Source organism: Sorex araneus, chromosome 11 (assembly GCF_027595985.1).
Source record: "Sorex araneus isolate mSorAra2 chromosome 11, mSorAra2.pri, whole genome shotgun sequence".
NCBI classification, from domain to species: Eukaryota; Metazoa; Chordata; class Mammalia; order Eulipotyphla; family Soricidae; genus Sorex; species Sorex araneus.
In genome coordinates, this window is record NC_073312.1 from 46,423,402 (window position 1) to 46,449,842 (window position 26,441).

The following is a 26,441-nucleotide window of genomic DNA, read 5'->3' on the forward strand; positions in this document are numbered from 1 at the left end:
CAAGTCTCACAATGGAGATGTTACTGGTGCCTGCTTGAGCACCAATGCTCCAATGCTACAGAATTCCTGAGGGCGAGGCCACACTCGTGGCCACGTGACATCTCCTACTCCACTGATGTACCAAGTGTAGTACACCACATTTGATGGAATGTAGGTACAAGGCAACTGCACTGGAATGAAAAAAAAAAATTAGCACACAAGTCTCAACTTGTGTCAACTTGTTAGTAATCTCTTAATGGCTCCAGGGTGAGATGAAGCAATCTCCACACACTTTCCTCCAAGGAAACTCTTTTGGATCCTTTTTAGCAGATTATCCCTTTTCAGCAGATTATTCAGAACAAGCAATACAAATTAAATTATTTAGGACCTGCTTTGAGGGCAGGCTTGGGTGGTGGTGGGAAAATTCAAAATAATGGTGACGGAAAGGTGTAAGAGTGGCGGAGTGGAAATATTGAACGTAATAAATCATTGTGGGGGCTGGAGAGATAGCACAGCGGGTAGGGCGTTTGCCTTGCACGCGGCCGACCCAGGTTCAAATCCCAGCATCCCATATGGTCCCCTGAGCACAGCCAGGGGTAATTCCTGAGTGCAAAGCCAGGAGTAACCCCTGTGCATCGCCAGGTGTGACCCAAAAAGCAAAAAAAAAAAAAAAAAAAAATCATTGTGAACAACTTACTAAAAATACAGTAAAATTCGGAGGCGAGGGCGCGAATAAAAACGACTCGCTCTGCAGTTTCAGAACCCGTAAGAATCCACTCTCTGCAGCTAGGCGGGCGGAGCAGGGCAGGGGCGGGCACTCAGGTCCCGCCCCTAGGCCCGCGGAGGGCGGTGTCCAGCAGGCGCGCAGGGCAGCGGGACAGAGGGCGCCGCGATGGGCAAGGTGGCAGGAAGCGACGAGTCCTTCTTCCAGAGAAGCAATCTCTTCTGGTGCACCGTCATCATCCTCTCCTTCGGCTATTACACGGTCAGGGCAGCTCGCCCCCGCCCGCGGGGACCGTTGGCGCAGGCGCAGCCCGAGCCCAGCTGCGGGGACTAGGCGCTGGCGCGCTCTGCCCGCGCCTGCAGCGGGGTTGCTGCGCGTCCGGAGAAACCGGCTCCCCGGGCTTGGTCGGTCTCGGGTCGGGGTGGGAGGTCCGGGCCGCCTCGCCTGCTCCCCACGGCTCGGGGCCTGCAGCTCGAGACATGGTGGCCAAGTCGGAGGCCGGCCGCGCCGCTGCTGCTGCCGCCTATTTCCGCAGGGCCAGACCCTTGGCCTCCCTGGTCACGGTCCTGGCGCTGGGCGCTGTCGCGGTAAGGCGGGGCGGGGCGGCCCGCGGGACCCGGGGCCTGCGCCCTGAACATTATGGGGGGACTCGTCCCACGGTGTCCACTCCGCCCTCTCCAGGTCCCCGAGCGCGCGGGTCGGGTCTGCGCCGCGCTCTGATGACAGGTCTGGGCGTGGCTGTCCCCGCGCCCCAGTCCCCACGGGGGGCGTCCAAAGCGGAGCGTTCGGGCCTTCATGGAGGGGGTAGAGGGGGTGGGGACTGAGGTGTCCTGGTCTACGGTAGGGACGTAGAATCCACACGGATCGCTCTGGGAACTTTGCGCCCCACCTCGGATTTGGTTCGCGGCGGGGGGAGATGGAAAGACACCCCTTGGGCAGGGGATGGAGCTCGCGTGGCTGTGGGCGCCTCCAGCCTCTGCTGGTGTTGGGATGCGCGCAGGCTGCCCAAGGAAGTGGACTCTGTCCCTGCGCCGGTTGTGCGGCCCAGGAGGCGGGAGACCGCTCTGCCCTGGCCTCCCCGAGGCTGTGGCCTCTCTGGGTGCGGGGATGCTCTCCGGGAGGCTTCAGATGCGGGGGACTTGGCGCTGGGACCCTGGTGCTGGGCGTTGGGGAGGTGGGGGTCTTGCAGCAGGGCTGCAGCACGGATCTGATCCGAGTCAATCCTGAGATCCAAGGGCTGGAGGAGGCGTTTGGTGGCCCTTGGCTCGGGTTTGTATGGGACAGGACAGTTTGGAACTGTTGGCACTGTGGCATCTACTCCCAGCAGTGGCAGTTAAAACAGAGTGACTGGGAGAAAGCTTGCAAAGGCCCTGTGTGATTACATGGGTTATTAGTACTTCCTGTAATCCATGGGACTTATTTTCCAGGTGGCACGTGGCATGGTTCCCACTTTTAGAGGTCACTGTCACTATCACTGTCATCCTGTTGCTCATCGATTTTCTCGAGCGAACACCAGTGATGTCTCCATTGTGAGACTTGTTACTGTTTTTGGCATATTGAATACGCCATGGGTAGCTTGTCAGACTCTGCCGTGCAGGGGAGATACTCTCAGTAGCTTGCCGGGCTCTCCGAGAGAGACAGAGGAATCGAACCCGGGTTGGCCACATGCAAGGCAAACGCCCTACCCGCTGCACTATCTCTCCAGCCGCCCCCCTTTTAGAGGTTTTTTTTTTTTTTTTTTTTTTAAAGTGAAAGAAGAGGAAAGGGTGCTTAAAGAAACTGATTACAGTCCTTATAGTAAAGAAGCTAGCCAGGACACTTTAACGCTAGGGTTTGTAATAACCTCTGTGAAATAATATGGAATTTATTAAGAAGTTACTTGCAGGGAGGAGATGGAGACAAATAGAATAAAGGGGAAGAAGAGAAGAGATAGATGAGGAGCAACGGGGCAGGGGTCAAGGGGACTCAGATACAGGGCTGGTGTTAAGAAGTGACAGTTTAGCTCTGTCATACTTAGCTTAACCAAATCATGGAGTCAACCAACACTGAAATCGTGAGACCCAAATTTTAATAACCAGACTTAAAAGGTGTCTGTTGAGATGGCAGGCTTGGAGCTAGGATTGGGGTTAGGAGAGGGAACCTGGGAACATTGGTGGAAGGAAGTTGACACGGGTGGTGGGATCAGTGATGGAACATTGTGTGTCAAAAACTCAACTGCAGCAGCTGGAGCTATAGCACAGCTATAGCACAGTGTAGGGCGTTTGCCTTACATGCGGCCGACCTGGGTTTGATTCCCAGCACCCATATGGTCTCCCTGAGCACCGCCAGGAGTAATTCCTGAGTGCAGAGCCAGAAGTAACCCCTGAGCATCGCTGGGTGTGACCCAAAAAGCAAAACAAACAAAAAAACCAAAAACCCAACTGTGAATAACTTTGTAATTCATGGTGCTTGAACAAAATGGTGGGAAGGCAGTTATTTGGGGCCAGAGAGATGGTTTCAGAGCAAAAGTGTTTGTCTTGCATGCAGCTGACCCAGGTTTGAATCCCCAACACCACAAATGATCCCCTGAACCACACAGCGACTGGGTGTGCTCCAAATCCTGCCCTTAAAAAAGTAAAATAAAAGTCAGTTATGTGGGCCCAGAGTTGTGACTCAGTGGTAGAGCCCACCCCTCCAGCCCCCCGCCCCCGTGACTGAGTGCCACCTCCCTCAGTACCATCGTGAGCACTGCAACCAAGGGTAGGGCCTCGCTGGGGCCGATGGAGTCCCTGGACTTGAAACAACTAAAGATTTAAAAAAGCAGCAGGCAGTCGGGCGCTGAGTCTGCTAACCTGCCCGTTTCCCACTGCCGGTCTCTGATGGGCTGGAGAGAAGCAGCCCAGACGACCTGGGGTTTCTTTGGTCAGTTCTTGTTCTCGTGGGATCAGGCTTTCCGAGCCCCTCTCAGAAACATGCTGGAGGCTTGCGGTGACCTAATAGGTGTTCTGTGGCTCTGCTTCCCTTGCAGTGGGTCGTCTTCTGGCCGCAGAGCATCCCTTACCAGAGCCTAGGCCCCCTGGGCCCCTTCACCCAGCACCTGGTGGACCATCATCCCACTCTCCTGCGCAATGGGTAAGGAGAGCTGCACCCAGAGGACCCGCAGAGCCTTTAAATGGTTCACGTGAAGGGATCGTTTCCAAAAAGTTTCGGGTTATGTTTCAGCGGCATGTAAGCATCCTACTAAACTTGGCTGAATTTTGTTTCAGGTTTTGGCTTGCCTGGCTGATTCACGTGGGAGAGTCCTTGTATGCCCTGGTCTTGTGCAAGTAGGTGTTTATGAGAGGCCTTTTGCTCTTCTTTCAGTATCAAGTAGAAGTTAAGAGTAATGGCATTTAAATAATTGATGCACGTGTAGGCTGAGAGCACCAGGTTAGAGTTGAAGCCCTGTGGCTAAGGCTGAGCCTAATCCCGAGGGAGTGAACTCTCCGTAAATATTTCATGAGAGAACTCAATTTGTTTCACTTCTGTTATTTATTTTATTGAAATAATTTGTATTGTTTTCCAATTCCCTGGATAGCCTCCAAAGAAAACAAAAGTGTGGGAGACATTGGCCTTCAAGTTGGAATTTAATCATTGACCTTGGTCCCAGGATCTTACTCCCTTCTCCCCCCTCCCACCCCTGTTGTTGTTCTGCTGCCTTTATAGTGAGGAGCGTTGGATACGGATACACCTAGCTGTGGTGCTCACACACTTTCACTCCTCATGAATGCTTCATGTTCTAAACAGTAACAACAAGTCTCGAGATGGAGACGTTACTGGTGCCCGCTCGAGCAAATCGATGAGCAACGGGATGACAGTGACAGTGACAGTTCTATTACATGGATGTATGTGAGTGGGTTTTTGAGCACTGTGCCGAGCCAGTGGGCCACCTGTGCATTGCTGCACTGAGTACAGCATTGGGTAGAGTTGGCTTCCCAATCACTGGTACCTGGTAGACTTTGTCATCTCACGTGGTTCAAGAGATTTCCCCATTGCTGGTCCTTGCACAACCTCATGCATTATGCATTATCCCGATACAGAGATGGATAAATAAAGACAAACGTTAGGTAGATAAATGTATAAGCCTGTTTGGAGCTCTTACTGGATTGAACTTATTTTGTGAGAATTTCCAATGCTGAGTCTTTCAAATCAATAAAATGACCAAGTTCTATTTTATAGGTCTCTTATAATGGCTTAATAAAGTATAATTTTAAGAGACCTTATATATCGTCATAATACTTCCAGCTGCTTCTACTTTCAAATGCTACTATAAATAAGTTTCCCTTTTTTTATTGTTAATAGAATGTATGAATAGAGTTTTTATCTATTGCCCTTAGTGCTAAACCCATTAATCAGTTGTTAATAGTTCATCTGTAGGATTTTTACATTTTTATTTGTTTTGGGGCCCCACCCAGCTGTGCCCAGGGCTTATTCCTGGCTCTATGCCAGGAATCACTTCTGGCAGGCTCCAGGTACCGTGTAGGGTGCCAAGATCAAACCGGGGAATGTGTAAGGCAAGTGCCTTGTCTGTTGTACTATCTTTCTGGTTCCTATAGATTAAAAAAAATTATTTTCTAGATATATAACTGTGTCTAGAAATAGAAACTGTTATTTTTCCTCCCAGTTGTACTGGCTAGCATCTTCAATGCAGTGAGTTGTTGTTTTATTTTTATTTTTGTTATTCTGGTTATTGAACCAGGGCGTATTCTACCACTGAGCCATGTCCTCTGCCCTCTGGGGCAGTGCTGACCAGAAGTGATGATGTTTCCCTCCTGCATTGTTCCTCATTTAGGGAAGCCTTCAACATTTTGCATCAGTTTTTTTTTCCTAAAATTTATAGACTTCTATCAAAATAAGAAAAGGAAAAATGTTCTAGGTTCTAAGTTTCCTGAAAGCCGGTATTTATGATAGATCTCAAAATGTGTCAAATGCTCCTTATATGCTTCCTAAGATGATCTTTTGATTTTTCTCCTTTAATCTATTACTGTGGAAAATTATGGCATGTTTCTATGTTGTTATAAATTCAGATTCATCCACAGGAGCCTTACCTGCATAGATGAGACATTAGCAAATCATTTATTTCAGTTGGGTCATTTCCTTTTGTGCTTTGTTTTAAGCAGTTTCGTATGAAGTATGTTATATCAGGCATTCATTAGTATTGAAGGTCAGACCCCCCCTACTAAACGCTTTGTGTGTGTTCTCTCAAAGTGACATCAAAACTGGGTGAGGTAAATGCTATAAAAGTTCTATTTTACAGATAAAGAATCTGTTCTGAGAATGATTGCCCAAGGTCACCTCTGGTAGCTAGCCAAGCTAGGATTCATATCAGATCTACCTTAATAATACTTTCTGTAGGCCTGGAGAAATAGTACAGCAGGTAGGGCAGTTGTCTTGCATGCAGCCAACCTAAGTTTGAGCCACAGCATCCTGAATGCATAGCCAGGAGTTAAGTTCTGAGCACAACCTGGTATGACCTCCCCAAAAGCAAAATCAAACACTTTCTCTCAAGTCTCAAGAAAGCTTTTATTCTTTCCTTTGGGTGTTGAGGCCTTGCAGTGGTGGGAATTGGCAGTGCCAGGAATTGGACCATTGGGGGCTGTATGCAAAACATGCTCTTAGGCCCTCTGAGCTATCTCTCTCCCTGGTCCAGCCATCAAATGCCTTTGACCCTGATTCTCAGAATCTTGGAAGATAGGCTTTTTTTTTTTTTTTGCTTTTGGGTCACACCCATCGATGCTCAGGGGTTACTCCTGGCTCTGCATTTAGGAATTACTCCTGGCAGTGCGTGGGTGATCATATGGGATGCTGGGAATCGAACCCGGGTCGGCTGTGTGCAAGGCAAATGCCCTAAATGCTGTGCTATCACTCCAGATAGTTTTATGATACCCAACTGCAAGCATCTGCCCCAGTTGGCCAAGAATCTAGGAATGGCCCCTTGGCATCCTGAGCGCTCCCAGCCTACTCCTCCACCACCCCCATCATCCCCCAGAATACTCTCATGAAGTTGGGACATTAACATTTTGGTGTTTAAAATGTTCTTATCTTTTCTTTTTAGGTCTAAAGGTATCACCAGTGTTCGAGCTCAATTCCTCTGGTTCCTACAGACTTTCCTCTTTGGAATAGCATCTCTCTCTCTCTTGATCGCTTATAGACCCAAACGCCAAAAACGTACTTAAAGAAGACGTCTAAAAGTTTTCTCTACCTTAAGACATTCAGCCTATTGGAGAGGCATGTTGTTGTTTACTTGATCTTTCTACTTTCTAGAAAGTTAAGATCTAATTGTTCATTATTCTTTTATACGCTCTTGTCGAGCTTGAGTAACTAAGAGGAAACTGTTCCAGCTTTCCAATTCATGAGACTTAACCTCTTTGGCAGCTACCTTCCAGCTACCTTCTGGAGGCCCATTGGTATTATTGGTGCTTTCCCTCCCATCTGGTTTAAACCACATACTCAAGGCTGGGGTAATAGTACAGGGACCAGCACCCTTGCCTTGTAGGTGGCTGACCTGGGTTTGATCCCCAACATCTCATATGGTCCCCCAAGCACTGCCAGAAGTAATTCCTGAGTGCAGAGCCAGGAATTGCCCCAGAGCATCACTGGGTATATTATATGGTCCAAGAACAAAATAAATAAATGAACTGCTACAAACTTCACTGCTTGGTATACCTTTACTTCTGCCTTCTGGCTAAAACAATGTACCCTCACCATCTGTCTCTCCTTCTCTCACCCCCACCCGCACTCTTTCTGCCCATCTAGAGGAAGAGAGAGTTACGATTGCACACCACCTCAGTTCTACACACACACGTTGGGCACCTGTGCAGCAGGAACGTACCTTCTAACACTTACTCTTTCCTCAGTGTGGCACTAATCAACTCTAGAAAAGGGACAAGTCACTGACTGCAAGCAAAGGGAGCTAGAGAAGGTGATTTATGTGAGACTATTTGGGAAACAAACATCTATTGATAAAAACAGCGGCACAAGTGTCTGGCAGTGCCTGGATGCTGGACGTTATACCAGTCCCCTCAATACCTCGTGGGAGTTAAAGAGTTAATCGCCGGAGATCTGGAAGCTGGTTGCTAAATGTCGCTTCATTCTTACAGGCCAGACAGAGAGAAGCCTTGCCTTTCTGAGAGTGAATTTCTCTCCTTCTGTCATTAATGATGAAATAATGGTGTGATGTGACTGTGGTGGCCTTTAGTATAGTTGGAAGTGAGGGTGGCTTAAAGGAAGCATGAATAGGGAGTTTCTGTCATTTGGAGTATTGTCTCTGGGGTGGAAGAGATAATACAGCAGGTAGGGCGTTTGTCTTGATTGCACCCAACCCAGGTTCAATACTCGACACCCTGTATGTTTCCCCAAACAACTCCAAGAGTGACCCCTAAGCACAGAGCCAGGAGGAAAGCCCTGAGCACTGCCAGGTATATGGCCCCAAAGCTAATAATAATAATAGTAGTAGTAGTAGTAGTAGTAGCACTGTCATCCCATTGTTCATCGATTTGCTCAAGCGGGTACCAGTAACGCCTCCATTGTGAGACTTGTTACTGTTTTTGGCTATCGAATATGCCACAGGGAGCTTGCCAGGCTCTGCCATGCCATGCCATACCGATACTCTTGATAGCTTGCTGGGCTCTCTGAGAGGGACCGAGGAATCGAACCCAGGTCTGCCACGTGCAAGGCAAACACCCTACTGCTGTACTATCTATAATATTGGCTTGTTGGTTTTTGGTGCTAAGGCTCAAACCCTGTCACATACAAGGCATCGCCAACCCTGAGGGAATTTTCATGTGTTCATGTATTTTCTTTATTTTTATTGTGTAGGACCCCCCACACACAACATTGAAAAGCAGGATGCTGTATGATTCTAGCAGCTTAGGGTTAAACCAGAACAAGGAGACAGCAGCCAAATGCAAAGCTCAGGAATGGGACCCCCAGGGAAGGAGAAGAGGGGTAGTAACTGGTGAGATTCAGAGCTCTGCCCTGGGGTGGCTGAAAGATCATAACCCCTGACACTTTGACTCTCCCAGAGCCTACTCTGGAGGCAAGAACTAGACAGACAGCATATACAGAGCCTTGACAGCAGGTGTACTTTAGGGGAACCTGGAGCCAGCAGGGCGTCTGGTCCCTTTGTGGATAGGAAACAGCCCGCAGGAAAACTGCCCTTCCTAGGTGTGAGTGGGTAAGCAGCGAGCTCCCTTCCTGCAAGAGAGAAAAGAAGCCTCCTCCTGTCACAGGAGTGCCAGCTGAGGAATGAGTAAATGCTGAGACTCAGAAAAGAGAGTTTCCACAGAGACTAGCCTGTAGAACCGCTGTGCACCTCTGAAGCATTGGACACTTGGTTAGAACCCAGGCCTCATCAAACTTAGGGTCTGGTCACTTTCCAGATTGGCTTCAGCCTGGCAAGGATCCAGGTGAAGGCAGATGCAGAAATCCTACTGGATACTTCGTCTGCTCTCAGTTACCACCAGGCTCTCCTGACCACAAGCCCCAACTGCCAAATTCGTAGGACACTGAAACCAGCAACTGCAGCTTCCGAGAGGCGGCACTGACTTGTCCTTCCCTATGGACAGACTCCTGATTGTAAATTCCTGGGGGCAGTCCAGACTCGGTTCTGCTGTCTCTGGATTGAATTAGTATGCACAAACTTTCATTGCCATCCAGCCCGTACAGAATGAGACCCGCACCCTTCACTCCCACACTGCATCCGATACAGTGAAGACAGAGAGGAATTTACCTGCAATCCTGTATGAAAACGAAAAGCCCGCTAAAGTCCACATAAGTCTCTAAACACCCCAACGAAAACTTCAAAGTGACATTGGTAAAGATGCTAACTGAACTGATGACAGTAATTGAGTGTTCCCACGAGAAAAGAGAACAGAGGGCTGGAGCAATGGTACAATGGGTAGGGCGTTTGCCTTGCACCTGGCCAACCCGGGTTCGATCCCTGGCATCCCATATAGTCCCCTGAGCACTGCCAGGAGTAACTAGTGAGTGCAAAGACAGGAGGAACCCCTGAGCATCACCCGGTGTGATCCAAAAAAAGAAAAAAGAAAAAAAAAGAGACAGATAGAAAACTTCCGTGAGAAAATCACAAAGCAGGTTAAATAAAGGACACAATAGAGGGGCTCAACAGCAGAATGCAAGTGATCAGGGAACAGATGAGCATGCTTGAGGAAGGGTGCATGACCTCTTTGAAACAGAAAAGAAGGAATAGTGAAAAAACCAAAAGCAATCTCTTAGACGAATCTAGGAGGAACAATATTACATCAAAGGAATTCAGGGAAGAGGAGGAAAAGGATAGGAAAGAGTTATTGATTGAGGGCCGGAGCGGTGGTACAGCATTTGCCATCGACGCAGCTGACCCAGGCTCTATCCTCAGCACCCCACACAGTCCCCCCATGTGCCACCAGGAGTGATTCCTGAGTCAGAGGCAGGAGTAAGCCCCGGTTCAATCCCAGCATCCCATATGGTCCCCTGAGCATTGCTAGATATGGCTTCAAAACGAAAAACAACAAAAAACAACAGATCAAACAATTATTGATTGACTAGATTATAGCCAAGAACTTTCCTAGTCTAGGGATCAAGACACAGAAAGCACTAACAAATTTTAACAACAAAAACACAAACCCCTGGGGCTGGATAGTACAGTAGGACGTTTGCCTTGCACACAGCCGACCCGGGTTCGATTCCCAGCATCCCATATGGTCCCCTGAGCACCGCCAGGAGTAATTCCTGAGTGCAAAGCCAGAAGTAACACCGGGTGTGACCCATAAAAGGAAAAAAATTTGAAAAAAACCACAAACCCCTGCGTTAAAATAGAGAGAGAGAAAGGAGCTGAGCAAGACTTCCTCAAAGAACACATACAGATGGTTGAAGAGAGACAAGTAGGAGTGTTCATCATAACTACCAATCATGTGATTTTTAAAATCAAAACAACTACGTCATGGGGCCTGAGGGATAGTATAGTGGGGCAGGTGTTTGCCTTGCATGCAGCCAACCAACGTTCAATCCCTGCATCTTGTATGGTTTCCTGAGCACCACCACAAGTAATTCCTGAGCACAGAGCTAGGAGTAAGTCCTAAGCATTTCGGGGTGTGGCCCAAAAAGCCAAAAAGAAAAAAAATGTCCTTTCACCTAACACCGCTAAGAATGGCATATAAATGTATATCGCAGAGTCTGGGAACAACCAGAGTTGGCAGGATGCAGCACAGAATGAGAAACCATTATCAATAGCATTGTGAACCACACAATCTCAATAAAAAATGTTCTTAAGAAAGAAGGGAAGGAGCTCTCATTCACTGCTGATGGAAAGATTTTCTGGCTCAGCCTCTATGAAGCAGAAAGCAATATGGAGATATTTTTCATCACAATCACAATATCCCTTTAATCACCGATTTCTTGGGCCGGCTTATTAACATCTCATTTCGTCCTTTCCCTGAGATCTTAGAAGTCTATCTCGACTTGGCCCTCCTAACGGTGTTGCACTGGGGGCTCTCCAGGGTCAGGGGAATGAGGTCCAGCTTGTTACTGGATTTTGCATATGAATACACCACGGGAAGCTTGCAAGGCTGTCCCATGTGGGCAGGAAACTCTCAGAAGATTGCCACTTTCTCCTAGAGGGAAAAACAGGCTAAAGAAAGCAGCCGAGCGCGCTTCTGAGAGCTTGCTTTTAAGTCTCTAGATGTTGGCTGTTGATGGGATTACACACACCTGGGTTCCTCTGCTGGTACCTTCATGCATGAGGCCTGTCTGAACGTGTAGAGAGGAGCCTCCAGCATGGCTGTAGCTAGGTTCTGGTGGTCTTCGGCCGCCGGGAGCTCTGCTCGGGGTGGGGAGGGAAGCTGGAGCCCATCCCCTCTGAGGGGCCTCGGGGAAGACAGCCAGGCGTGCGGGCAAGAGATATTTTTTAAAAAATTAAATAGAACTTCCATATGTCTGAGCCAGCACTTACACTCCTAAACATCTGAACATTAACAAGAACATAAAAACATAAATTTGGAAAGATATATGCACACCTGTGTTTAAGGTATTGACCATAGCCAAGATCTGAGAAAAGCAAATGCCAATGACAGATGAATGGGTAAGAAAGTGGCACTAGATTAACACCAGTGAAATGCTGCTCAATCATAAGAAAAGTTGAAATACTGCATTTTGCTACTACTTGGATGGAATTTTGCTACTACTTAACTGCATCTCGTTAAGCAGAGCAGGTCAGAGAAGGAAGATCAATCCTGGGTAGTCTTACTCGTGTGTGGAGTATAAAGACAAAAAGCAAGGAAACAGGCAACACATAGGCAATGGAAACAAACCCTGAGATTCTGCCGAAGAACCGAGTCTGCCAAGGGGTGGAGGAGGTGCTGTCACAGGAGCCTGGGGACATTAGTGACAGGATTTTGGCATCCTGGTGATGGGCATGGATGAAACATTGTATGCCTAAAACATTCCTATTTATACTACTTTAAGTCATGACATGTCATTAAAATATTTAATGAAAAAAAAAGATCAATCTGTTGCATCTATTCAAAAAGAACTGAAGTCACCAAGGGGAGTTGGTGGTGAAGGGTTGAGGGGAAAGGGATGACATAGACTAGAAATGACAAAGGGACATGGGGTGGGGGTAGTAATTTTGTGCGCCAAAAATGTATATGCTGTTGTAAATCTTGTTGCCTTAAGAATAAGAAGAAAAACTTTCTATCAGGTTGTGTCTGTAGTTATGACCACATGTTTTTCTAACAACATTTCAAAGAGTGTTTGGAAATCAATGGGGTCATGATGTACCTGAGCTCAATGCTTTAACTGCCCACAGACCCAGGTCATCCTAGCAGGTCATGTTCTGATCCTGCAGCCTTGATTTTGACAGTAAGAATTGCCTCGCTCCAGGGGCTGGAGTGATAGCACAGCGGGTAGGGCATTTGCCTTGCACACGGCCAACCCAGGTTCGGTTCCCAGCATCCCATATAGTCCCCTGAGCACCGCCAGGGGTAATTCCTGAGTGGAACCAAGAGTAACCTCTGTGCATTGCCAGCTGTGATCCCAAAATTAAAAAAAAAAAATTCCCTCGATCCTACTTCTCAGCCAGAACTCACACTCCATCCCAAGACCAAAATGGTGGATTTCTCCGTGGTGACAGCTGGAGTTGGTTGGTGGAGGTTTATAAAGGATTTTTCTCCAGGGCGGAAATGGGGGGCCGTGGTGTGAGGGGGCGAAACACAGGAGATTGAGCAGTGCGCAGTCTACTGCTAAAATTAAACTATCTGGGGGCTGGAGCAAAAGTAGAGCAGCAGGGCAATTGCCTTGCACGCAGCCGACCCAGGTTCAATCCCTGGCATGCCCTAGGGTCCCCTAAGCCCACCAGAAGTGATCCCCGAGTGCTGAGTCAGAAGTAAGGCCTGAGCACTGCCAGGTATGGCCCCCAAAGCAAAGCAAATACATAATAAAATTAATCTCTCTTCATGTGTGTGCTGAGACCTTTCAATGGGCTGGAGTTCATGCTTTGCATGTTGGAGACCTGGGTTGGATCGCCAGCATCACATGGTCCCCTGAACACTGGCAGAAATGAGCCCTGAGACCAGTAAGACAATGAGAGCTGGAAATGACCATTCTGGACACAAACTAAGTACTGAAAGTAGATAAGGGAACATGTATGATAACCTCTCTTTACCTTTACTGCAAACCATGATGTCCAGAAGAAAAGAGAGGGGGAGAGGGAGAGGGAGTGGGAGAAAGAGAGACAGAGACAGACAGAGAGAGGAGAGAGAGAGAGAGAGACAAGAGAGGAGAGAGAGGGAGAGAGAGGAGAGGGAGAGAGAGAGAGGAGATGGAGAGAGAGAGAGAGAGAGAGAGAGAGAGAGAGAGAGGAGAGGGAGAGAGGGGGGAAGAGCCTGCCATACTGCCGTAGAGGCAGACTTGGGGGAAGGGAGAAGGGGACACAGGTAGGGAGGGTGTCAGGAGGGAAACTGAGAACATTGGTGGTAGGTGGGAAATGTACACTGGTGAAGGCACCAGTCTTGGAACATTATATGATTGAAATCCAATCACAAAAAACCTTGTAACTGTGTATCTCATGGTGATTCAATAAATAAATAAACAGACAAAAGAATAAATAAATAAATAAATAAAGTCGAAAACGAGTGAACTTTGAGATCTAAGCCCTATGTGACCTCTGATCACTACCCCTTTAAATGTGCCCCCCTTTTAAAAATTAACAAATAAATAATGCCTTTTCGAAGAATAAATTGAAAGAAACCTAGAACTTCTGCCTCTATGGGAATCCAAGTGGATGTCTCTGATCGACGGGACAAAAATAAAAGGTTTACATGCAGTTACCCAGAGATCTTAAGGTCAGTGTTCCCACTGGCATGAAGGAGTGGCTTGAGGTCCAAGGAATCTTGCTATTTGAGCACGGGTCCCCTTCCCGTCCCCTGCCTGATCTTTGACAGGGACACATCTCCCACTATGCTATTAATGGTGACAACGGGGGTGGGTACATGAGTTTGAAGGACCGTGGCTCGAATCAGTCCTGGCAGGCCCCATAGGGTGGGGATCAGCCCCTGGCGAGCACGGTGGGGCTTGGTGCCCAGGCTCCCTGACGTGCCCTTCCTCAAAGCAGCCTGTGCCCCATGCCTCCAGGAGGAAGGGCCAGAATGGAGACACGGCGTCCTCACCCGCATCTAGAACTGCACATAGAACTAGGAGTCTGAACAGTGACTCAGGCAAGACCGGGGGGGCCCAGGTGGCAATCCTGGTTCTCGGGTCCACCCCCCACCCATCTGCCGGGGCTGAAATCCCCCAAGAGGGGGGAGAGGACAGCCTTGTTCATTTTGGCACAGGTGGGCGACACCTGAGGAACCTCCCTTTTCCAAACTGCTGCTCTCTGTAAGTGATCCCTGGACCTCTTCCTGCCCAGGGCATCCCTGCCTCGATCTTCATCCCCCAACACTGAAGGGGGTGGCGGGTGTGAGACGTTGTCCAGGGGGCCCCCAGGGTGATGGCAACTAGGCATCACCCCACGAGGGGACTTTGTTCTTCCCTTTGGGCACCTGTAGGCCAGTGGCCAGATGCCTCAGGTTTGAGGGTCAGCCACATACGTGCAGCATCTTAAGAATCTTCAGCACTGAGGGACCAGAATCAGGAGCCGCAGAAAATCCAGATACAGCAGGATTCTCTACAATGTGTCTCTGGCCAAGCCACTGGGTCAGGGGGACATCGCTATAATGTGGTGCCTGGTTACAGGGGTTCCGACTTCTGTTGGGAGTTATTGTCAAAGAAGAGACTTCACTTCCTGGGGTCCCTCTCCCCGAGTCCTTAATTCAGAACCCCCCCCGTCTGTCCTCTGAAGAGCAGCCCTGGGGTCTGCTGATGGCTCCCTCTCACTGTGGAATGCCATCGAGACACATTCACCCTGGCACCCACGGCAACTTCACAGAGCCAGGAAGGGCTCGGAGAGGCCAGGGACACCCTCAGAGACAGGGTAACTTGGACTCACTTCACCTCTTCCTGATGCTGGGACATCATTGTGCTTCTCGGAGTCTGTCTCCCTGACTGGGTAGCACATTCTTCTGAGGGGTCACACTCAGGTGAAACTACATCATTAGCTGTGAACTTGGAGTGGGCACAGAGCTTCCAGACTCCCCTTTTGCCTCCCCGTGGTCATCTCCCCCGTGAATGACCTCTGGGATGTAAGCCAGTAATTCTTAGAGCTTTCCCACCCCAGGCCCTGCAGGTCCTGGCAGGCCAGGAGCAGACCTCATCTGAATTTTCTGCTGAAGCATCCAAGATGTGTGACTCGGTTGCTTATTACACTGTGAGAGACAGCACTTGGGAGAAGGCCTATTTTCCAACACTGTAAAGTAAGAGTACGGCAACTTCCAAAACTTTGACTTCCAGTACCTGTGATCTAATTGGCGGTTCTGAGATGTACTCTCTGGCCTTACAACTTCACCAAGCCACAAAGCATTGAAGCACACCTTCCGTTTCTCTGAGGGCCACCAGAGGGCAATGTATGGCTGCTTTGTGTCACCAGCACTGCTCCACTTCAAACCTTTCTCTCTAGATGAGGCTCTATCAGCTGTGCCCTCAGAAAGAGCCTGTTCAGCTTGAAGGTGTGTGATATGAACTGTTTGTTGAGAGTAGAGGTACTGAGGACACCCACCTTCACTGGCTCCCTGAGGCTGTCCTGGGGGACTCACCTAAGAGAGACTAGTGGCCAGTGCAGCGGGTGGAGGGCAGTGAGCAGAGGGTCTCTGAAGATCCCAGTGGCCGCGGGACAGCTCTCAGCACAGGGCCAGCTGCCCACATTGATTCTCCCCTCCATGGTTCCTGGAGCATCGCAGTGATGGGTTCAGTGAATGCAGGGCTCAGAGGTGTCCTGAGGGGACAGACGGTGTGACCTTGAGCTCCCTGCTGGCCTTCACACTGGTAGAGATGTCGCAGAGGCCATACTCAGGTCATGACAGAATGCCATAGGGCCAGGGAGAGATCAAGGCGCTGAGTGTCTATGCCCGCAGAGTGCGGTTTCATCTTAGCTACACAGAGAGTGCCCCCTAGCACCCCCAGGTTAGCAGTGGCCCCAGAGTACCATCAGGTGTGGCCCAATAAAGAAAATGACTGTGAGGGGCTGGAAATAGTACAGCAGACAGGGGCTTGCCTGGCACGCAGTAGACCCCAATTTTTATTTTATTTATTTATTTATTTTGCTTTTTGGGTCACACCTGGCGATGCTCAGGGGTGACTCCTGGCTCTGCACTCAGGAATTACTCCTATCAGTGCTCTGGGTACCATATGGGATGCTGGGAATCAAACCTGGGTCGGCCGCGTGCAAGGCAAACACCCTACCTGCTGTGCTATCTCTCCAGCCCCTTGACCCCGATTTTATCCCTGGCACCCCATATAGTTCCCCAAGTCCTGCCAGGAGTGATCCCTGAGGGCAGAGCCAGGAGTAAGCCCTGAGCACCACTGGATGTTACCCAACCACCACCGACACCCCCCAAAATAAAATGAAATTGTGGGTGCCTGAGAGATAGTAGAGTAAGCAGGGCACTTGCCTTGTATGTGGCCAGCCCAGGCTCTACCCCCTACTACCCCTTGCCTCTAAGGATGAGGCCTGAATGCAGAGCCAGGAGGAAGAACTGCCAGATGCAGCCCCCAAAAGCACGATTGTGGGCTGGGCACGTGGCTGAGCTGTAGAACACTTGCACGTGTGAAGCTCTGGGTTTGATGCCCAACACCGCCTGGTCCCCTAGCACTGCTGGGAGTGGCACCCGAGCACAGAGTCATGTGTGGACCTTCAACAAAAATAAAGATGTCCTAGGGGCATGTGGCCGACACCAGTTCAATCCCTGGCACTGGCACCACAAATGGTTCCCTGAACCCTGCTGGGACTGATCCCTAAGCACAGAGCTGGGAGTAAGCTCTGACTGCGGCCAAGTGTGGCCCAGAAACTGTCTCCCCCATTAAAAAATGTAAAAAGATAGTGGTGTGGGGGGGAAAACATCACTATCTGAGTCTCAGATCAGTAGTCCCCTGAGGCACCTCCTTTCTGCAGGGATGAGGGTGAAACTCACTTCCTGCTTATCTTGGAAAAGCTTCATGTCCTCGGTACCACCTCTCCCCTGGGTATGCTGGTGAGAAGCAGGCAGCCCCGGGCCCTTCTGAGTATTTGGTCTTTAAAAATCTGAGTGCCAAAAACAGACAAATGAATAAAGAAACTATGGCACATCTGTCACTGTCATCCCGTTGCTCATCAATTTGTTCAAGTGGGCACCAGTAATGTCTCTCATTGAGAGACTTATTGTTACTGTTGTTGGCATATCCAATACGCATGGGTAGCTTGCCAGGCTCTGCTTGCCGGGCTCTCCAAGAGGGGCAGAGGAATCGAACTTGGGTCAGCTGCGTGAAGGGCGAACGCCCAACTGCTGTGCTATCGCTCCAGCCCATGGCACATCTACACAATGAAATACCATGAAGCTGTTAGGAAAAATTGTAGCACTGTAGTAGCACTGTCGTCCCATTGTTCATCGATTTGCTTGAGCAGGCACCAGTAACGTCTCCATTGTGAGACTTGTTATTATTTTTGGCATATTGAATACGCCATGGGAAGCTTGCGAGGCTCTGCAGTGAGGGCGGGATACTCTCGATAGCTTGCCAGGCTCTTTGAGAGGGATGGAGGAATCGAACCTGGGTTGGCCAGTCCTGGAATGGTAGCACAGCAGGTAGTGCCTTTGCCTTGCATGCGGCAGACCCGGATTCGATTCCTCTGTCCCTCTCGGAGAGCCTGGCAAGCTACCAAGAGTGTCCTGTCCGCATGGCAGAGCCTGGTAAGCTCTCCATGGAGTATTCAATATGCCAAAAACAGTAACAAGTCTCACAATAGAGATGTTACTGGTGCCAGCTCGAGCAAATTGATGAACAAAGGGACGATAGTGCTATAGTGCTAGGAAAAATGAAGTTATGAAATTTGCCTATAAATGGATGGACATGGAGAGTATCATCCTGAGTGAAATGCGTCAGAAGAGGGACAGATGTAGAATGACTGCATTCATTTGTGGGACATAAAAAAAATTATATGGTTGAAGACTAATATCCAAGGCCAGGGAAAATAGAGCCTAGGAGGACTGGTCAATGGTTGCAATCTACCACATGTGTGGGGCAGAGGGCAGGTAAGATAGAGAAGGGACGGACCAGTATGACAATAGGGTGGAAATGATCGCTCTGGACAAGAACTGAGAGTTAAAAGTAGTTAAACTTTTAGTATCTGTATTGTAAGTCACAACGCCCAAAAGTGGGGAGGGGGGAGAGAGAGAGAGAAGGAGAAAGAGAGAGACAGAGACAGAGAGAGACAGAGAGACAGAAAGACACAGAGAGAGAACCTGTCATAGAAATAGGCTGAGGCGGGGAGGATGGGAGAAAAACTAGGGACCCAGATGCTAGGAAATGTACACTGATGGAGGGATGGATGTTGGGACACTGTATGACTGAAAACTAATCATGAACAGCTTTGTAAAGGTCTGTCTCACAGTGATTAAAAAAAAAAACTTTTTAAAAAATTCTTTTTTTTTTTTCTCTCTCTCTTCCTCCTTTCCTTTCATTTGAAAAACTTAAAAACCAGAATGCCCCATTGCATCTGTTCTGCATAGACTCACTTCCCACAGCAGCTACTGCCCCCATGCTCCAGAGAACAGGGTCGGGCCCAGCCGGTCCAGTCCAGCACCCAGCAGCAGGGCCCAAGAGCAGGACCATTCCTTGCTGCCTGGAATCTGAAATCCTTTTTTTTTTTTTTTAAATTTTTCAGATTGTTTGTGTCATACCCAACAGTGCTCAGGAGTTATTCCTAGCTCTTCACTCAGGGATCACTCCTGGCAGGGATCTGAGGGCCATACGGGGGTGCCGGGGATGAAACCCAGGTCAGTTATATGCAAGACAAGTGCCCCGTACTATAGCTCCGGCCCTGGAATCTGAAATCTTGCCTCTCAAAACGCCCATAGGGGTCTCTTCATCCAACCTTTTTATTTGGCAATTGGAAAAACAGCAGCAGACAAAGTTGCCCCCCCCCACCCTTCCTCTGGTCCCCCCCATTCCAGAGCTAGACCATGCCAGGAACTGGGATCTCAGTGTTTGGTGACCCTCAAGCTTGCGTCTGCTCTGCTGCACCCATCACGGCCAGACCTTCAACTTCACCTGGTGTGGACGGGACTCTGCTCCTCGCTTTCATGCAGAAATCTCAGGCCCCAGATGCCTTAAAGGGAAGCGTTTCTGTGCACCAATGAGGGGCACTAGTCCTGGAGAGAGAAACGGAAAAGGGACAGCCAGTCCTTGAAGAGGCCCAGCTGGCTCCTGGACAGCCTCTGTAGGTCGGAGAACAGGATGGGGCTGCGGAGGGCCCTTGGTCGAAGTGGGGAGAACTGCCAAATGCAGGTCAGCTGTCCAGCCGAGATCCGCCTCACATCCCCCAACACACCCCCATCCTTGGACCGGGAAGGCCAGCCAAGGGCAGTGACACACAGACACACCCCGAGTGTTTTCCTGGAAGCCAGGTCCAAGCACACCGCCCCGCCTTGTCCACGGGAGAAAGGAAAACAGCTGCTTTGCATTGGAGGCTGCACCTCTGCCCTTCCCCGACGGGGTCCAGAGTGCTCTGGACCCAGGCCACCCGCTGGCGTTGCACGCTGCATCTCCACAAAGGCCTTCTCGAGGCGCCTCTGGCCCGGTCCCCTGAGACACGGAGAGTTCAGTCCACACACAAGCACCATCTGTTCTGTCCCCCGAGGTGGGTGGCACAGGGCAGCACCTGGCCCCAGTCTCTCCCGTGATGGAAACTTGAGCCTGAAGCTGGGGGTGTGTCCTTGGATATGATCCTGGGTGAAGCTGGGCCCCTGGGGCAGGGCCGGCCAAGAAGCTGTTGGCTGAGCAGCCACCAGAGAGGAGAAAGGGGAGGTGACCGTCCCTGACCCAGCCCCCAGAGGCCACAGACCACCCAGCGGGAGGGAAGCAGAGGCTGCACTACAGGACGGTGCAGACAGCGTGGCGAGCAGACTCGGCGGCCCCTCCCTGGATTCCTGTCTGAGTTCTGTCTGCAGCTGCTCGGTGAACCCAAGGCCCCCACCCACACACCCTGCGGCTTCAGGGCCCCGGGATGGGGAATCAGTGGGTAGGGGATGATAGCAGCTTCTTTCATTTTCTTGGAAAAAAATATTTAAAACATGGGCCAGGGGCTGGAGGGATAGCACAGCAGGTAGGGCATTTGCCTTGCATGAGGTCAACCTGGGTTCGATTCCCAGCATCCGATATGGTTCCCTGAGCACTGCCAGGAGAAATTCCTGAGCGCAAAGCCAGGAGTAAGCCCTGAACATTGCTGGGTGTGACTTCCCTCTCCCAACCCCACTCCCCAAAAAGAACTTACAGGGCTTACTCCTGACTCTGTACTCAGAGATCACTCCTGGTAGGGGTCCTGGTAGGGGTTGGGGGATTATATTGGGGTGCTGAGGATTGAATCCAGGTCCCCTGTGTGCAAAGCAACCACCTTACCTTCTATATTATTGCTCTGGTTTAAGAATCTTATTTTTTAGGGCTGGAGCAATAGCACAGCGGGTAGGGCGTTTTTGCCTTGCTGAGGCCAATCCGGGTTCGATTCCCAGCATCCCATATGGTTCCCTAAGCACTGCCAGGAGTAATTCCTGAGTGCATGAGCCAGGAGTAACCCCTGTGCATCGCCAGGTGTGACTCAAAAAGAAAAAAAAAAAAAAGACCAGAGAGATATACAGAGTAAGGTACCTTGCACGCCACCAGCCCCGGTTTGGTCCCTGGCACTGCATATTGTGCCCCAAGCACTAGTCAGGGGTGACCCCTGAGTGTAGGAGTTAGCCCTGAGCATACCTGGGTGTGGCAAAAAAAATCCACTATAAATAAAACCAGATGTTGAGAGCAGGTGATTAGAAGGCAAACACCCCCATTGGTCTTTCCTGGCTCCCCTGGAAGGGGTCAGGGAAACTCCCGGGGAAACTCCCTCCCACGTTCCTTCATGAACACCTGGAATGTTCTAGATACCATTGCTCCATGGCTGCAAAGGACTCAGCAGTGTTTTACCAACCCCCCACCTCCCACCCCCAACTCATGTAAACAGTTGATACGTCTTCTAGGAGTTTTCAGAACAACCCAAACATGTTCCTGAGTGAAAGCAGCGAGTATGCAACAGTTAAGGAAGATACATGTACAGAAGAGAGAGAAAGGCTGTGGGAAGGGCCTTAGTGTGGTGATGAAAACCAAGGGGACTAGAGGTTGAAATAGATTCTTCTTGCAGTCTCCACTGGGGCTTATCTGTGCTGATGGATCCTTGAGATTCTGCTCTGGTCCCATCAGAGACAGATAATACAGAGAATGCAACTCGGCAGCTCTCCTGGGGCGAGGTGGTCACATCCTCCAAACCACGTGCCTCCAGTCAATCTGCTTTCCTAACCCTGCAGGTGGGGATGTTTGCTGAATTCTTACAATGGGAAGAGACAAAGACTCACACTCTGAGGAGCAAGAAAAAAAACCTAATTAAAAAAATTTTTTTTCACTATCATTGTCAAAAATTTTTTTCACTGTCACTGTCCATGCTGGAGCAATAGCACAGCAGGTAGGGCATTTGCCTTGCATGTGGCTGATCCGGGTTCGATTCCTCTGTCCTCTCAGAGAGCCCAGCAAGCTACGGAGAGTATCCCTCCCGCATGGCAAAGCCTTGCAAGCCACCCGTGGCATATATTTTTTTAATAAGAAATATTTTATTGAATCACCGTGAAAAAAAAAGTTACAAAGCTTTGAGGTTTAAGTCACAGTCAAATACTGATTAATTAAACCCCCATCCCTTCACCAGTGCACATATTCCACCACCAAGAACCCCAATACACCCCCCTCCCACCCCACCCCCCATCTAAGTAGCTAATGATATTCCCTTTATTCTCTATATACTTTGAGTACATTCCATATTTCCATACAGAACTCACTATTATTGTTTGGAAATTTTCCCCAACAATCAGGCCTGCTGAATAGGCATCATCTAATAATTTCTCTTCATTGCTGAGAGTGAAGACTTTGAGTTTCTAATATTGGGTTTTGGGTTTCTAATATTTTAGCTCAGTTCACAGTCAAAATACATGGCTGCAAGAATCAGCTCTGGTGCCAAAATGGGTTAGGAGACCTCAGGATCACAGTCTTTAGGCGCGGAGGGTCTGCTTCTCGTGCCGCGGCTCTGGATCATCTCTGGGTGGAAGGCACACCAGGAACGCCCCCCCTCCCAGGACCACCTACAGGCTACGTCACTAAAGAAAGTCCTACCTCCGGGTTGAGGGGTCTTAGAGGGTGGCTCTCACCACGTGGGTGCTGCTGCTGCCGCCATTTTCGCTCAGAAAAAACCCGTGGCATATTTGATATGCCAAAAACAGTAACAACAAGTCTCACGATGGAGATGTTACTGGTGCCTGCTTGAGCAAACTGATGAACAATGGGATGACAGTGATACAGTGCGAATTTTTTTTTCAGTCATACAGTGTTCCAACACCTGTCCCTCCACTAGTGTACATTTCCCAGCACCAGTGCACCAGTGTCCCCAGTTGCCCTTCCATCACCGCCCACCCCACCCCCAGTCTGCCTCTATGGCAGGCACTTTCTCTCTCTCTCTCTCTCTCTCTCTCTCTCTCTCTCTCTCTCTCTCTCTCTCTCTCTCTCTCTCTCTCTCTCTCTCTCTCTCTCTCTCTCCACCCCTTCCTTTTTGGCATTGTGGTTTGTATACAGATACTGAGAGGTTGTGGTTTGTATACAGATACTGAGAGGTTGTCATGTATATCCCTTTACTTACTTTTAACAATCTGTTCTTGTCCAGTGTGATCATTTCCAACTGTTATTGTCACACTAGTTCCCTCTCTACTCTTATCTTACCTGCCTTCACCCCCAACACACTTGTGGTGGATTCCAAACACTGACCAGTCCTCCTAGCCCTTGAAAAACATTGTTCTTAGCACCAGTGCAGGCTCAGCAGAGTCATCGCCAAAGGCTGACCGAGCAGCCCACGACTCCTGCCATATTTGTACAGGCCCGTCCCTGGGGCATGGTCTGCACTTGTGGCTGGGAAGGGGAGAGGGCAGAGCTACTCCTGATAAGGTGGCACAGCATGTCAGGGTGACAGAGAACTCAGACATGGCTTCCCCTGATAGTGGTGATGAGCAAGAAGCCAGGCCAGGAACCAGACTCCCCCTTCACAGCCTTAGACCTCCCTCATCAGGGAGGTGTGCTCAGGGCGGCATGCCCAAGGAGAGAGAGAAAGAGAGAGAGAGAGAGAGAGAGAGAGAGAGAGAGAGAGAGAGAGAGAGAGAGAGAGAGAGAGAAGAGACAGAGATGGAGACAGGAGAGAAGGAAATCGCCAGCCATAGAAGCAGACAGGGAGTGGAGGATGGGGGGATGGAGGGGGGATGGGAGGGAACCTGGGAACAAGGGTGTTGGGAAATGTACACTGGTGGAGAGATGGGCGTTAGAATCCAGTATGACTGAAATCCAATCATGAACAGCTTTGTAAGGATCTATCTCCTAGTGATTCAATAAAAAAGTAAAAAATAAATGAATAAATGAAATGTACGGATAAGATGCCCAGGATTGGAAAGGAAACTGGCCACGGTGAAGCCAAGGAGAGTCAGTGATAGAGCATATGCAAGGCGCATGCAGGGCTGTGAGTTCACGCCCCAGAACCACACGATCTCACCTGAACATCACCCAGGGTGGCTCCTATGACACCCTCGGCACCACTGGCCGGTGCCAGGCCGAGCTCTCCTACGAGTGACCTTGACCCCCATCAAGTCATGCACAGATCTGACAAAAACACTTTAAAACACAGAGGCCAAGAGATAGGACAGAGGTTAAGACACTTGCTTTGATGCTGACCCAGGCTTGATCCCCGGCACCACATATGGTCTCCTGAGCACTGCCAGGAGTGATCCCTGAGCACAGAGCTAAAAATCCCGTGGCCCCAAAATATGTTTAAATATGTACTGAAGAGATAGCTCAGTAGGCTGGAGCACATGCTTTATACATAGGAGGTCTAGGTTCCAGCCCTAGCACTGCATATGATCCCATAAACATCACCAGGAGTGACGCTTGAACACCAAACTGGGAATAGTCCTTGAGCACTGGGCCAGGTATGGACCAACCCCCCCACCCCGCCAAAAAAAAATTGCTTCTTAAATTTTAATTAAAGTGTAATTCTTTTTTTTTTTTCTTTTTGGGTCACACCCAGTGATGCACAGGGGTTACGCCTGGCTCTGCCCTCAGGAATTACCCCTGGCGGTGCTCAGGGGACCATATGGGATGCCAGGAATCAAACCTGGGTCGGCCGCGTGCAAGGCAAACGCCCTACCCGCTGTGCTACCGCTCCAGCCCTTTAAAGTGTAACTCTTAAAATATTAAAGTCCTCATTATATGGTCAATAAAATAAAATGGGTCCAGGCCTCATAAACCGGGTACAGAATCAGGCCTTGCTGGCAGGGGAAGGAAAGGGGATATGTTGCAAAAAAAGCTTTAGGCATGTGATAGTTGATGGGTTTGAGGACCTTACCCGGTGCAGATAAAAGACAGAGATGAGTAAAGTGAAGAAATAAGAGAAGTTATTAGGAGTGCTCCTGGGCGGACACCATGGACCCCTGGTAAGGCTGGGGTAGGCTGCGCCCTAGGAGAAGCTAGGCGGGATTTTAAGTCATCTTGGGCGGGAAGGGGAACAGAGACCAGTGGAGGTGTGTTCAGCACAGGACATAGCCTGGGGGCAACCAGGCTTGAGATGGGCCATAAGCCCTGCCTTGGGTATCAGAGGGGCCAGGGTGATTTTTGATTCTGGGAATGTCGCTGTTTCATCAGCTGGTTGCCTCTTGGTCCCGAGCAAACCTTACTCAGGTGGCCAAGCCACAGCTGTGGCCCAAGTGTGGTGCACTCGGCTCTGTCCCACCCTAGCCTGTGGGACTGTGAGGGTCCCCTGGGGCCCCAAATCCTTAAGAACCACTTCCCACTCCCTCTGTTCCTCCATCTCAAGCCCCACCCCCTCCCAGACTTCTGGGGGTCTCCATTTGGGGTTCTCTCTAGATTTCCGGGCTGAGGAGGGGAGAGGACCGGTGTCCGAGAAGTTGGGCAAGGTGGGCCTCCAGGCAGGGTAGGGGAGAGGAGGCCCCGGGCACTGTAGTCTCAGGGAGAACGTTCTGAGAGAGGGGTCTGGCTGCCGGCAGGCCGGCAGTACTGCGGGAGCCCCCGGTGCATGGTGGGGGCTCTCAAACTGCTCAGAACTGGAGCCTCTTACCTGTCCCGCGGGGCCACAGGGTCTGAAAGCCGACTTGGGGCACCCTCCATTCCCTCCGGCTCTCCTCCAGACGTGTTGAGACCTTTGCAAGGGAAAGTGACTCTTCCAGTTTCTATCACGGCGTAATTACATCCGTCCTGAGATTGGTTCATCCGGACCTCAAATGGGACTGTGTGCAGATCAGGGGTTTTTGCCCGGGGGGTAAATGAGGTGAGGAGGCTGAGGTGCCGTCATGCTTTACCCCAGTGATGCGTGTTTTAGTTACAGCTCACTTAGTCTCTTGTCTTTAAGCAGCCAGAACTCGAAGGAAATAGGAGACAATGCTTAAAGGCAAGATTCAGAAGAGATCTTAGGAGCTGGAGAGATAGTACAGAGGGTAAGGTGCTGTCCTTGCAAGCAACTGACCCGGTTCAATCCCTGGCATCCCCTATGGTCCCCTGAGCCCACCTGAGTAATTCCTGAATGCAGATCCAGGATTAAATTGTGAGCACCTAATACCTCTATTGCAAATGATAGCACCCAAAAGGAGAGAGGGAGCAAAAGGAAATGCCCGGCCACAGAGGCAGGATGGAGTGAAGGGGATGGGGTGGGGGTGGTGGAAGGGATGCTGGGACCATTGGTGATGGAAAATGGGCACTGGTGGAGGGATGGGTACTAGATCATTGTATGACTGAAATGCAAGCATGAAAGTTTGTAAGCTTGTAACTATACCTCACGGTGATTCACTAATAAAAAGAGTATCGTTGTATCACTGTCATCCCGTTGTTCACCGATTTACTCTAGCGGGCACCAGTAATGTCTCTATTACATTCAGCCCTGAGATTTTAGCAGCCTCTGCTTACTCGTCTTTCCCAACGATTGAAGGCTCTTTCAGGATCAGGGGAATGAGACCTATCGTTACTGTTTTTGTCATATTGA

The 26,441-nt window shown here is 49.8% G+C and overlaps 1 protein-coding gene across 2 annotated transcripts; it reads left to right on the forward strand.

Annotated features, from left to right (window-relative positions):
- Positions 1-809: 809 nt before the first annotated feature.
- TMEM254 (transmembrane protein 254) lies at positions 810-7,370 on the forward strand. 2 transcript variants are annotated; one of them, XM_004607564.2, is made up of 4 exons: positions 810-964; positions 3,711-3,814; positions 3,949-4,008; positions 6,777-7,370. In XM_004607564.2, the coding sequence occupies exons 1-4, from the start codon at positions 872-874 to the stop codon at positions 6,895-6,897; spliced, it is 378 nt and encodes a 125-aa protein (XP_004607621.2). In that variant the 5' UTR covers positions 810-871; the 3' UTR covers positions 6,898-7,370. The 2 variants fall into 2 exon arrangements, with proteins under 2 accessions (XP_004607621.2, XP_054975006.1); XM_055119031.1 differs by lacking the exon at positions 810-964 and adding an exon at positions 985-1,290.
- Positions 7,371-26,441: the final 19,071 nt, after the last annotated feature.

Excerpts from the sequence above, each read along its gene's own strand:
- TMEM254 (XM_055119031.1), top strand. The coding sequence starts at position 1,183 with ATGGTGGCCAAGTCGGAGGCCGGCCGCGCCGCTGCTGCTGCCGCCTAT. Across the intron at positions 3,815-3,948 it reads CCCACTCTCCTGCGCAATGG|GTTTTGGCTTGCCTGGCTGA; the intron begins GTAAGGAGAGCT and ends ATTTTGTTTCAG. Across the intron at positions 4,009-6,776 it reads TATGCCCTGGTCTTGTGCAA|GTCTAAAGGTATCACCAGTG; the intron begins GTAGGTGTTTAT and ends TTTTCTTTTTAG.